Source organism: Oryx dammah, unplaced genomic scaffold (assembly GCF_014754425.2).
Source record: "Oryx dammah isolate SB20612 unplaced genomic scaffold, SCBI_Odam_1.1 HiC_scaffold_28, whole genome shotgun sequence".
NCBI lineage: Eukaryota > Metazoa > Chordata > Mammalia > Artiodactyla > Bovidae > Oryx > Oryx dammah.
Genome location: NW_024070212.1, coordinates 118,340,512 through 118,353,775, shown reverse-complemented (window position 1 = coordinate 118,353,775; position 13,264 = coordinate 118,340,512). Strand labels below are relative to the sequence as shown.

Below are 13,264 nucleotides of genomic sequence, written 5' to 3'. Positions count from 1 at the left end.
GGAAGGGGCAGTCACACAGCAAGAGCCAGAGCCTCCCCGGGCCAGGGGGGCAGGCCCGCCTCCTCCGCCCCTGCCTGTGTCTCCGCTCCTCTCCCCTCTGTCTGTCTCTGTGCAGAGCGCGTCTCTCCCACCAGGAAGAGGGGGTGGGCTGGGGGCGGGGCCCTCCGCCCGGGACAGCTTCCTCTCCTCTCCTGCGGCAGTGGAGGCTGTGAGCGGCATGCCGGCGGGCGGGCGCCCTGGGCATGGGGACCCCGCGGGCGCCGTGGCCTCTCGTCTGGGCCGTGCTGCAGCTGGGCTGCTGGCCAGGATGGCTCCTAGGTAGGTGGGCCGGGGTTGGGCGGTGCGGGGTCAGGGCCAGGCCTCCCCCTCGCAATCTCCGGCCTGTGGGACCAGGCCCCCAAGGCCCAGCACGGCCCCCGGCAGGGCGCTGGGTGGCCTGGGACTGGTGAAGGGCCCTCTCTGGGCTCCGCCTGCTCACCTGCCGTCCTCGCCCAGGGTGGGCCCTGTCCTAGCCGAGAGGTGGGCCCCGTCCCCCTGGGGAGCAGGCAGCAGGGCCCCGCTCTTGCTGGGAGGCCTGAGGGACGGGCGGGCTCGCGCCCTCCCTGTAGGATGACAGCGCTGGTCTGCCAGAGCCCCAGACCCCGGGCCCACCTGTGTTTTCCTGCGGGAAAACGGACTGGCCATTTCTGTGAGGGCACAGGCTGGATGGCCTGACGGTATTTCTGTCAGCGGGGCCCCGGCTCCAGTAACGCCCATTCAGCCCCCATCCCCTCGTGGGCCTGGGCCGCGCCCCGATAGGTCTGTGACAAGGCGCCCTGGGGCACAGGGCCAGGAGCGTCTGCAGGGCTTCTAGAAGGGGCCTGGCCCCAGGGCCCTGTACAGGCTGTTCCCCGGGAGGCCCTGCAGGCCCATGGCCAGAGCCTCGTGGTCAGGGAGGCGCCCCTCCTGGCTCCCCTTGCCCTCAGCTGACGTGCCAGGTCCTGCCGGAGGGGAACACCAGGGAAGGGGGCTCCCAGTCGGCCCTAGGGCCATTCCTCTGAACCTCACTGGACTCTGGGGGTCAGGGCCTTGGAAGGGCCACGGTGAGGGGAGTCGGCCCTGACCCCTTGGCCACCTGTCCTGGACTCCAGTGCCCAGAGCCCCTCAGGGGTCTGTGCCCGGCCTGGGCCTGGCCAGCAGAGTAGGGCAGCCGGACCTCCTTGCTCTCCTTCCTCCCCTGGACTTGCTCAACGTGGACAGAGCAAAACTCAAGGCTGTGGTCAGTGATCCAGGAGCCTGTAGTCACAAGGCGCCCCGTGGGGAGCCCTGGGGATCCAGGCACGGCGTTGGGAGGGGTGGGGACGGGGTGTGTGTCATCCGGGAAGAAGGGCTGAGGCTGGGGTGGGGGTGACTTGCCTCCGGTGACCTGCTCCCCTCCAGGGTCCCTTCCCAAAGAAAGGAAGGATCAGAACGTTAAAGGGGTCGGCTCTGGGGAGCTTGGGACAGCTCCCTTAACTGCTCTTAGCAGAAATTTTCCCACCTGCAGCTTGGGGATAAAATGCCTACTGTATAGTGTCACGAGAATTCCATCTTGTAAGAACTGTCTGGCTCTGCCTATGACATACTTTTTCTAAGTCAGATTCTTTATTTTTTTCAACTTACAATCTTGAAAAGTATTTGAAAGATACAGAAAAAGTACAAAAACACAGCTGTGAACACCCTGCACCCAGAGTGGCCAACCGGCAACCCTGGGTCAGTGTGCTGGGGCTGCCGTGGTGACTCCACCGCAGGCTGGCCACATGGACCTCAGAAGCCTGTGGGCCGGCGGCTCTGGAGGCGGGAAGTCGGAGGGTCCTCGGGGTCGCACGGTCCTCTCCGCCTGAGGCCCCTCCCAGCCCCGGGCAGCGGTAGGGATGCTGGGTGTCCCTCGGCCTGTGGACGCATCACCCCAGCTCTGCTCCATGTCACACGGCGTGCTCCGTGTGCAGGCCTGTCCATGTCTTTTCCCCAGGAAGGACACAGGCATGGCACGTTAGGGGACACAGACCAACCCCTCATCTCGACCGATCCTGCCCGCAAAGACCCCGTTTCCCATAGGGCCGCATTCTGGGGGGCTGCTGAACGCCTGGGTCTGGGGCCAGCACAGCCCACAGCCCTCTCGGTCCACACACAGCAGTCACAGACACCCCTAAGGCCCAGGGCGGTGGCCCTGCTGCAGGCCCACTGTTCAGACGCCCCTGCGTCCCGAGCCTGCCCTCTGCCTGGCCCCTTCCCGGATGAGCTGAGTCAAGGACCCCGCCTCCTCGGACCTCAGCAGGCCTCCCTCTCTCTGGCCTTGTCGGGCCTGGCATTCTTCTCTTCTTTTTGTAATCAAATCTCTATTTCATTTCCAATATGGAAATCCTTAGAATTAGGATGTTTTGAGGTATAATTGGCCTGCCTCCTCATATTCATTTCAGGCATACCATGTAATGATTTCACACTTGTATATATTCCAAAACGATCATCAGAGTGGGTCTGGCTAACATCATCACCATATACAGGTACCAGTTTTTTCTTGTAAGGAGGACTTTCAAGATCTACTCTCCTAGCTACTTTCAAATATGCAGTACAGTATTATTAACCCTAGCCCCCATGCTGCAGATCACACCCCAAGGACTTATTTATACCTGGAAGTTTGTACATTTTGACTGCCTGCACCCATCCCCCCACCTCAGCCTCTGGCAATGGTCGACCCTGGTGGCTCAGAACGCAGGAGACACAGGAGACGCTGGTTCCATCCCTGGGTCTGGAAATCCTCTGGAGGAGGAGATGGCAGCCCACTCCAGTGTTCCTGCCTGGGAAATCCCATGGGCAGAGGAGCCTGGCGGGCTACAGTTCGTGGGGCGCACAGAGTCAGACATGCCTGAAGCGACTGAACACGCGCCGCTGGCAAATCTCTGTCTGTTCTTCACACCCACGAGCTCGGTTTTTATCTTGCTTTGTTTGGGGTTTTTTGTTTGTTTCTTTGTTTTTTAGATTCCACATATAAGTAAGATCAAATAGCATTTGTCTTTCTCTGTGCAACTTACTTCACTAAGTATGATATTCTCCAGGCCCATCCATGTTGTCGCAAGTGACAAGATTTCGTTCTTTTTTGTGGCCGAGTAGTATTCCGTTGTCTAAATGGACCGTATCTTCTTCATCCACTCCTCTGTCCACGGGCACTTAGCTTGTGTCCACATCTTGGCTACTGAGAACGATGCTGCTGTGAGCCTGGAGGTGTGTCTTCTAAGTGAGCGTTTCCGTTTCCTTCCCATGAAAACCAGGTGAAACTGGTGGATCGTGGGTCGTTCTATGTTTAATTTTTAAGGAGCCTTCATACCTCGCACCAGGTTCCAGCTTTCTCCACATCCTCTTCGCCACTTGCTCTCTCTAGCCTTTTCGATGACGGCCGCTCTGGCAGGTGCAAGGGGCCAGCTCGCTGTGGGTTCTGTGCATTCCCAATTCCTGCTGATCAGTGATGCTGAGCACCTTCCCATGTCCCTGTGGCCCACCTGCACGTCTTCTTGGGGAAGATGTCTCTTCAGGTCCTCTGCCTATTTTTTAATCAGATTGTTTTTTTGCTATTGTTTCAAGAATTTTTTATATGCTCTGGATTAACCCCTTATCAGATGTATGATTTGCAAGTATGTTCTCCCGTTCACTAGGCTGCCTCTTCAGCTTTTGATGGTGTCCTTTGCTGAGCAGGCACTCTTTGGTCTGATGCAGCCCCGCGCTCCTATTTTGGGTTGTCCTGCAGGTGTGGGCGTTTCTGAAGGACCCAGGAAGGGCGTGACTGTCCTTCACTTGTAGGAAGTCACAGACATGCTGACCCTTCTTGGGGCACCTGTTGGGGACTCCACGATGGGGCCACTCCCTCTGGGCCCACTGCAAAGGAGAGGAAGGCGCACCCTTCCCTTTGAGATGAACTGGAGACCCAAGGCAGGGGCCCCACAACCCATGAGCAGTGCTTTCAGCACCGCAGGTGGGTGTTGCCCACATCAAGCATCGGACAGCAGCTGTGAGACGTGGTCTCTGAGGGCACTCAGAGCCCTCCTCGAGGCTCACACCCCACCCCGCACCCAGTCTTCCCGCAGGGTCTCTCCCCACTGACCCTGCTGGGGCTCAGCTTGCTCCTCAACCCTCTTCTCAGAGAGAAAAAAAAGGCCTGGGGGCCTCTCGTTGACATTCTATTGCTACAGAAATAGCGAATATTTAAATGTTCAATTCATAAACGATAACAGCTGACTTCACAGGCGTTCCTACCGCAGAGATAAAGTGAGGCCCCCGCCGCGGACTCGGGAGGAAGCACGGTACCGCCTCGCAGGCCAAGGCTGAACAGGGACTCGTGCATTGCAGGACCCAGGCCCCCCAGCTGTCCGCCGCCCCAGGCTCCTGCCTCGTCCTCCGTCCGCTCTGCACCTTTTCTAGACTCTTGCTCAGAGGAGCCCATCTTTCTCCCTCTGGGGGCCGCGGGGTACCCTGTGAGGGTCCGCTCTGTGACCCCACATCCCGGCCCGGCCCCCGGGGCCCCTGACAGCCAAGGCCGTGGGAGGCGAGCGCCCCGGCGGAGCTGGGTCCTGAGCACCCAGAGGGGACGGGCCGCCCACAATCACTGCCCCGCAGACACCACCCTTGGCCGGGCCTCAGGCCCGGCGGCCTCCAGCCCCGGCCTCCACCCACAGCATGAGGCCCTGTAGGAGCAGGGTGGGCATCTGGGAGGAGGCAGCGTTGTGCTGGAGGAGGGGCTGAGAGGCGACGCGGGTTCGCAGGGTCCAGACGGAGCAGGGCTTTGCCAGCCACCAGCAGGGACTTGCCGTCCCAGGGCCTGAGCAGGCCGAGGGGAGCTGTGTAGAACAAGGCTGGCAGCCCAGGGTCCAGCTCATCCAGTTCCGACTCCATGAGGCCCCACAAAAGGTCACAGATGGTCACCGATTCAGGCCGGGGTTGCTGCTGAGGGCCTGACCTGAAGGCGGGCAGGCCCCCCCTCCCCAGACACAGGGCCCGCCAACAAATGTCCATGCAGGGGCTCAGAGCAGAGGGCCTGCTGAGGGTGCCACGCAGGAGCGGGCTCACTCAAGGCCTCGGCAGGTGGAACCAGAAGTGGCGTGGGTGTGGTGGGTGGGGGCACAGTCTGGGAGGGCCAGTCTAGGGTGTCCGTGAAGCCCCAGACTCAGGCTCACCGTGGGTGGGAGTCAGAGAGCACCGACCAAGGGCCACGTGCAGAGCAGGGATGGGCTGGGCCAGCAGAACCAGAACCAGTGTTCTCGGCTCCATACACCACCACCACCACCGCACGGCTTTGACCGAATCTGTGCTCAGCTTGTATGTAAAGCAGCGGGGCTGGGTGAGGGGTCCTCCAAAGAAGCAAGGAACCGCCTGGAGGGGCATTGGCGGAGAGGGGTGTTGGGGCGCCTGTCCGCAGACCGAGAGCTGGGTCCAGACCGGGCAGCCGCAGGCCTGCCGCTCCCTGCCATGCTTCTCAGGGTCCCATGTGCAAATCAGGAGCCACCCTGCACCCTCCAGCCACATGGCCTCTCCTTGCGAAAGGGGCACCACGGCCACCTCGATTCCGAGGGGGGGTGCGACAGATATCTCCTAGGAGGGGTGTCATCCCCCCGCCCAGCCAGCGGGTGGGTGTGAGCCTGTGAAGGCACACATGTATGCGTGTGTCAGCGAGCAGGTCCCTGAACGTGGTGGGGTGTCCCCGAGTGGGCCCTGGCAGGCCGTGGCGGGCCTGGTTGGGGGCGTGCAGGCAGAGCTCAGACCCATGCTCAGATGAGCACCGGCCCGGCTGGCCTCTGAGTCCCCGAGTTGTGGCAGAACACACAGAGGGTCTCTCGCTCACCGCCTGCTCAGCAATGCCCACCATCGGCTGGGGGATTCCAACAATGAGCCTGTCCTGAGATGGAGCTTGTCTCCCTCCACGGGACGCCCCTAGCGGTCACTCACCCCGTGCCCCACTCAGAGGAGGCAGGACCCAGGGTGCTGGAGCTGGGACCGTGCGGCTCAGACTCGCAGGGACTGGCAACTGGGATTCAGCAAGGGAGAGGGTAGAGGCCCTTACCACCTGGGAGGGGGCAGAAATGAGGGCCTGGAGGCCAGAGGCCCCAGGTCAGTGCAGTCAGAGGACAGAGTCCCACCATGGAGCTCTTGGTGAGAGGTGAGCGTCCTGTCCCGGGGCCGAGCGTGCTGTCCCCGGGGGCTAGCAGGGCACGGGGGCAGAAGCACGTGCCAGAGCCTCCTCGTTGGTGGGGCTGAGGGAAGGTGAGGGGCCGGGGCCGGGGGCTGTCCCTGCCCACCTCACACCCGTTCTCCCCACAGAGGCCTCCAGCAGGCCCTGGAGCGCCCTCACCTTCTCTCCCGCCCGGCTGGTGGTGCCTGAGGGGGCGAACGCCACCTTCACCTGCAGCTTCTCCAGGAAGCCGGAGGAGCACTTCGTCCTCAACTGGTACCGCATGAGCCCCAGCAACCAGACAGACAAACTGGCTGCCTTCCCCGAGGACCGCAGCCAGCCCGGCCAGGACCGGCGCTTCCGCGTCACGCCGCTGCCCGGCGGGCGACAGTTCCACATGAGCATCATGGCCGCCCAGCGCAATGACAGCGGCGCCTACTTCTGTGGGGCCATCTCCCTGCCACCCCGGACGCAGATCAACGAGAGCCACCCCGCGGAGCTCACAGTGACAGGTATGGGCGCCGGAGGCCCTAGCACAGGGCAGGCCCCGGGGCTGGGATGGGAGCCACCAGGACAGGGTGGTCTTAGGGTTGCCAGGCTCTGTGCTGGGCCTACATCCCACCCCCAGGACCGTGGTGACCCCCGTCCTCGCCCTCCACGGCTGGAAGCACCCCCAGACCCACTGTCCTTGAGGAAGGGGGCTGGCAGTGGGGCCTCTGGGGGTGACCTTGTGCTTGGAAGCCTTGCCTAGGGCCAGGCTTGGAGACCACGTGTGAGGGCCTAGGACTTGGAGGAGCGAACTGCTGGGTCCCCAGCTCTGACCCCTGTCCTCCGGCCCTGCAGAGGGGGTCCTGGAGCCGCCCACGGAGCCCCCCAGCCCCCAGCCCAGGCCTGAGGGCCAGATGCAGAGCCTGGTCATCGGCGTCACAAGCGTCCTTCTGGGGGTCCTGCTGCTGCTGCTGCTGATCTGGGTCCTGGCTGCAGTCTTCCTTGGAGCCACTCAAGGTGACAGGTCCCCAGAGGCACTGCCCCCTGCACCCTCCCTCGCCTCTTGCCCCGATCCTATCCCCTCTGTGTCCCCCATCAGGGAGGGTCTGGACTGGGCCTCCAGGGCCGGGGGTCCCCTCGGAAACCCCTCCGCTGGGCCTGCTGGGTGCTGCCCCTCCCCTGGGCCTGCTCTCGGGAAGCGGGGGAGGGAAGGTAGCCCCCACCACGGCCATCACCCAGGCTGGACCTCAACCAGGGCACTGAGCTCTTCTAACCACCAGGCGCCCGAGGTGACAGCCGCAGTGAGGCGCCCGCATGGGTGTCGTCTCGCCAGGGGACCGCGCGTCCCTCCCTCAGATGTGTGGGGGAACGTGCGGGGACCACTGACAGCGTGCCCACCGTGCTCCCGGCGGTGGCCAGCGGAGGGCCGCTGGGCTGAGCCGCACAGGGCTCCCAGGAGCCCGCCAGGCCCTGTGGCTCAGACAGCTCAGGTCCCAAGGGGGCTCTGGGGGCTGATGGGGAGGCCGGAGGACCCGGCGCCTTTCTCAGGGCCCAGGGACCAGTATATACGACGGCAGGGCCTTGGGTCTCCCTGACTCGAGTACTTCTCTGCAGGGGGCTGCGCCCGCAGGAGCCAAGACCAGCCTCCGGTGAGTGTCCTTCCCTTTGCACCGCGGTCAACTGGTCAACCGGGCAGAGCCGCACTTGGGGCTGGGCGGCCTCAGAACAGCCACGCCCCTCACCCAACATCAGTGCCTGTTCCAGGAGGGGGTGTGTGTGCGCTCACAGGCATGCACACACGTGTCCACCCTCGGAGACCGATGACCATCCCTCCCTCTCTCCCCTAGAAGGAGGGCTCCCCCTCTGTGCCAGCTGTCACGGTGGACTACGGGGAGCTGGACTTCCAGTGGCGGGAGAAGACCCCAGAGCCCGCAGCTCCCTGCGTCCCCGAGCAGACAGAGTACGCCACCATTGTCTTCCCAGGCCGCAGGGCGTCTGCCGACAGCCCACAGGGGCCCTGGCCGCTGAGGACCGAGGATGGACACTGCTCCTGGCCCCTCTGACCGGCTTCACCGGCTGGGCAGAGTCCTTCAGACCCTCCACCCAGAGCCAGGGCTGGCCGCATTCCCTGGAGAGGCGTGCGGTGGAGAGAAGAGGGGCCACCGAGGGCTTGAGCCCGGCCCACGGGGACCTCCCGGCACCTGCCAGCACCCGCCAGCCCTGCCTGGCTCCCCTTTCAAGGCTTGCAGCAATCCAGGGTCCGGAACCGTCACTGTCCCTACGGGCAAGGGAGGGAGCCTCGCCCAGGACCCCAGGCCCAGCCCTGGACTGAGATGCCTGGAGCCACCCTTGTACACGCCCGCTGCCTCCCAGGGGATCCTGGGGCCTGGAGACTGTGCTGTGGTGCAAGCCGGTAGACCAAGCATGGGTCCCTCGAGGGGCGCATGGGGACGTGCACGAGGTCAGGGATCCCCAGGGCCTCTGGCTCCCGCAGGCCCAGAGAGAGCCAGGGCAGCGGTGGGCCCTCCGCCTGCAAACACACCAGGCCCTCATGCAGCCCAGGAAACAAGCAAAGGAGGGAGCTGGCAGAGCTGCAATCAGCCGCCGAAACCCTCCTGGGGGCGCGGGGTCTCCATGCATCTGCACGTCTCCTGGACTCCCATTCACGGTGCTACTCAGAGGGGTCTCAGCCAGGCTCCCCCTAGGGTGCTGGGCAGGTCCCCTCCTGAGGCCTGCACACGCACTCCGGCCGTGTGGCCAGGGTCAGCTCGGCCTGGGTGGGGGGCATGTGTCCCATGCAGGGGTCCACATAGCCTGCCCTACTCTGTTAGACTGTAATTAAAGAGTAAGAACACTCCAGGAAAGGCCCAGAGTTTCCCTGCTCACTGTTTGGGGAGGAGTGGGGAGGGGCTGGGCAGGGCTGTAGACGCCCGGAAGGTGGAGGACACAGCGCCCCCCTCCCCACGGCCTCACTACCCAGGATCACACTGGCCTTCCAGGCCCGACCCCCACACCCACACCACAGGAGCTGAAAGCCTTCCCCCAGGACCCCCTCCAGCCTCCAGGGCCCTGCCCCCAACCCCATGCCATCAACCTGCCCCCCGCACGCCCCCAACCAAGCCGCTGGGCCTGAATGCCCTGCTGCAGCCCCACAGGCCCCAAGTGAAGCCAGCAGGCGGCTCCAGTCCACTCCGTACGGCAGGGGATGGCCCCGACCCACAGGACAGACACCCCAACCCTGTGCCCAGAGCACAGAAGCCCCTCGAGCCCACACCCTGTGCCTGCCGCCCCTGGACTGCCCCGGGCAGGGAGAAAGAAACCGGGCCAGGACCCCAGCAGGAACACTGCCTGGGAAGCTTCGCCTGGAAAACCCGGCAGGTTCTGTGGGGAAACTACTCCAGCAACAGTAGAACCTAGTCCGTGACAGCTATGACGTTAACATCCAGAAATAAACGGCTTTCATACACCCAGCAAGAACCGCTCTGAAGAAAAAGTGATAGAGAACATTCTGCAGACGACAGCACCCAGGCGGAGCTTTCACGAGAAAAGCGCGAAGCCGCAAGGGCAGCACGGAGCACAGGCGCGGCACTGTCTGAGACGTCAGTTCCTCCGAATTTAACACAATCCCAGTAAAACCCACATTTCTGCAACTGTAAGGCTGGAAAAACAAACAGGCGAGTAACAGCCAAGAAACCCCAGAAAGGAAAGTGAAAGAGGAGCGGCGTCATCAGCTCTGAAACTCGGGGTCCTGGACGCAGTGGCGTCAGCGCACGAGGGGCCAGGAATAGGGCCCACGGGGAACGGCAGGCTCAGTCAGGTGGCCTAGGAAGCTTTAAGGTGGGCCGGCCTCACTTGCCTGGGCTCCACCAGTCCCAGCCCCGCTGGACGCAGGAGGAAAACCTGCCAGAACTTCATAGGGAGGGCGGAGATGGCTTCCCAAGGTGCCGGGAAGAGAAGATGGGGAGATTCAAGTGTGAACTGGGGGAAACCCTGCAGCGTGGGAGAAACCTCCTCACCAGCACACTGGGGGCAGCATTTAAATATCACGCAGGAGGCTAATACTCCAGTTACAGGAGACAGCAAGATCAGAGACACAGGGGGAAAGTAGGGGAGAAAACGCCCCGCACACGCCAGCCACGCGTCGCATGTACACACGTGCACACAGGGAAAGGATGCTGATTTTCACTCAAAACCAGAAAACTGCAGGTCACAACCACACCTGTGAGCCAGCCAACACAGAGAGCGTGCTCACACCCCGGGCAACTGTGCGGGGAAGAGGCCCTGGTGTCACCGGCTATTCAGCGGTTAGTGGAGTGCGCCCTTCAGTCAACACCCGGGGCAGGGGGTGGGCTGACAGGAACGGAAGCCCCAGGGGTTCACCGGGCTGAGGGCAGACGGTGGGGCGGCAGAGGCCCCCAGGCCTGGGCTCTGTGTGAACTGGCTCTGGGCCACCGTGTGCAGCGGGACCCAGCCCAGGGTGCAGGGCAGGCTGGAGCTGGGTCAGGAGCCGTGGGGGCAGCTGGAGCGTCAGAGACGCCACAGTGAACACCGAGCATCTCCCTGATTCACACACGGTGAGCAGGATTAAAGACCACACGTTCATACCGAGGCAAGAAAGATTTCAAAGACAAAAGAGCGGGCAGCAGGGGGCCGGAAGTGGCCCGGCCGCGGGCGGGCAGAGCCGGCGCCTGGCAGCCTCGCCCAGCTCAGCGAGACCGAGAGCGGCGCTCAGCGCTGCGCATCCGCCTTCCCGTAACGCGGCCCCGCGCCCCACTCACTTTTTCCATCCCCGCTCGCCCTGGCGCCCGGCACCGCGCCCACCCCCGCCCACGCGGCCCAGCGGGCCTGTCCCTGCAGCAGCGTCTGCGCGGCTCCTGAGCCGCGGGGCGGGGAGCGGGGGGTGCGCCTCGGGGCTCCCCGCCCCCCGCTGGAGACCTCCGGGCGGGGCCAGCCGAGACAACCCCGAGCCCCTCTGCCCAGCAGGACATCCCCCACCTCACCCCCCGCTGGAGACCTCCCGGCAGGACACCCCCCCCCCCCCCCCCCCCCCCCCCCCCCCCCCCCCCCCCCCCCCCTCCCCCCCCCCCCCGCCCCCCACCACCTGCGCCCTCCTGACCCAGTCTGCGGGGCTAGGGGTGGGGTTGCCAGACACTTCAGCAGAGGAACCCCAGGTCCCCTGGGGCCTGCTGGCGGAGGGTGGGGCTGTGGCCGAGGACCAAGGCCCCTGCGGCCTGTGGTCAGGTGTGGACGGAGGCCACTTCGGTCTGCGGTCCCGTGTGGACGGAGGGAGGCCCCTGCGGTCTGCGGTCCCCTGTGGATGGAGGGAGGTGCCTGCAGTCTGGGTGAGGTACCTACGTGTTTGGGGGCTTCAGAATGTGGGGACCCTCCCTGCGGCCCTGTACCTCCACCCAGATGGTCTGCCTCATCGCTGACGGGGGGCCCATGTTTGTGATCCCTGAGCCCCCCCACTGTGATCTGGGGCACACTGCGTCCGCCGCAGGTCAAGGCTGCCTCTGACGTGTCACTCCCCAGCCCCGCACGTCAGGCCCGGTCGTCTGAGCATCAGGAGGCACTCAGCAGCCTGCTCCTCAGGCAGGAAGAGGCCCCGATGGCGCTGACCTCTCATCCCGGCAGGTAGCCCCCAGCCTCTCGACTGCCCCAGAGACGCCAGCCCCTGGTGGCCTATCCACGGGAGCCACACATCAGCCTCCCCAGTTCCCTTAACTCAACCCAGCCAGGGCCCCAGCCCCGTAGACTCAGCTTCTACTGGTCCTTCGGGCAACGTGTGGCTGACCTGAGGGCGTGGTCTGGGCGCGGGAGGGGGTCCCCTTTGGGGTCCCTGCCTTAGGTGCAGCTGGACCACTGTTCCCCCACCCACAGTGGCAAAATGCACGACTGTCTTCTGTTTTTATGTTTTATATCAGTCCGAATTCCAAAAACCAACTATCAAATTCTATTATTCAGTCATTTAAAACATAAATTAATCTTAAATTTCTGTCCACCCACATTCACAGCAGCACTGTCCGCAGTAGCCACAAGATGGAAGCAACCCAGGTGTCCGGAATGATGAAGGATAAACAGAGTGTGGCCCGTCCACACGACAGAGTACTATTCAGCGGAAACAGGAAGGGAGTTCTGAGCCGTGCTAACTGTGGATGGACCTTGAGGACACAATGCTCAGTGACATGGGCCAGATGGAAGAGGATGGACACCTGCAACCCGCTCACCTGCAGTGCTCAAGCAGCCAAGCCGTGAAGACGGAGAGCACATCGGGAGGTGCCAACAGGTGGGGAGAAGCGGGGCAGTTAGTGTCGGGTGGGGGGGCGGTCTCCGTTTAGAAAGATGCAGAGTCTGGGGGCACAGCCAGAGACTGCTTCCCGGCCTCCCCCCAGGCATGGTGGAGGGGGGCCTGCAGAGGAGAAGGAAGGGAAGGCACACGCTCCCTCCCCCACGGATCCACGCAGGGACAACGGCAAGCACAAGGTCATGGTCACCTGGGAAGGGCAGGGTGGTCCACTGTGTGCCCACCAAACGGGAACAAGGAAAAGAGTGTGCCAGACAACAGCCTTCTCACTTGCAGGAACAGCATGTGAACTACCGCTCCTTTTAAGAAAATAGTCTGCTGTTATCCATTAAAATAAAAAGCTACAGAGATTTCTGCTCAGTCACCCCCACAGTTGAGGACCCATCCTGCAGAAATGAGAGTCTCGGTTGATAAAGACAGATGTTCAGAGGGGCGCACTGCAGCTTTGTCTGCAGCAGCAATAATCACAGCAACATGTGACTGTCCCCCTGCCTGTCCCCAGCAGGAGTCGGGCTGGCCCAGGGCACGGCCCTGCTCTTGAACCTGGAGAGCCAGCACTGGGAACGCACGAGGCAGGCTCTGAGTCTGTGCTGCTGTCTGGGCTCCACAGGATGGAGGTTAGGGCTGAGGGAAGTGGCCCTGTACCAGCACCAGACCGCAGGGACAGGCCCCGTGCACAGGCACACGGCCCAGCCCAGCGCCTCCGCGCGAGGGCCGTCAGCTACCGGACCACAGACACGCAACCACTCCAGTCGGGTGCAAAGAGAAACACCCCTGTGATCTTCCAGTTGACTCCC

The 13,264-nt window shown here is 63.3% G+C and overlaps 1 protein-coding gene across 1 annotated transcript; it reads left to right on the top strand.

Moving 5' to 3' along the window:
• The first annotated feature begins 211 nt into the window (after positions 1–211).
• PDCD1 (programmed cell death 1) lies at positions 212–9,027 on the top strand. Its single transcript, XM_040229891.1, has 5 exons — positions 212–318; positions 6,325–6,687; positions 7,019–7,180; positions 7,778–7,812; positions 8,011–9,027. The coding sequence occupies exons 1-5, from the start codon at positions 243–245 to the stop codon at positions 8,224–8,226; spliced, it is 852 nt and encodes a 283-aa protein (XP_040085825.1). The 5' UTR covers positions 212–242; the 3' UTR covers positions 8,227–9,027.
• The last annotated feature ends 4,237 nt before the right edge of the window (positions 9,028–13,264 follow it).

Coding starts and splice junctions, on each gene's coding strand:
- PDCD1 (XM_040229891.1), top strand. CDS start 243: ATGGGGACCCCGCGGGCGCCGTGGCCTCTCGTCTGGGCCGTGCTGCAG. Junction 319..6,324: donor CTGGCCAGGATGGCTCCTAG/GTAGGTGGGCCG, acceptor TTCTCCCCACAG/AGGCCTCCAGCAGGCCCTGG. Junction 7,813..8,010: donor GGAGCCAAGACCAGCCTCCG/GTGAGTGTCCTT, acceptor TCTCTCCCCTAG/AAGGAGGGCTCCCCCTCTGT.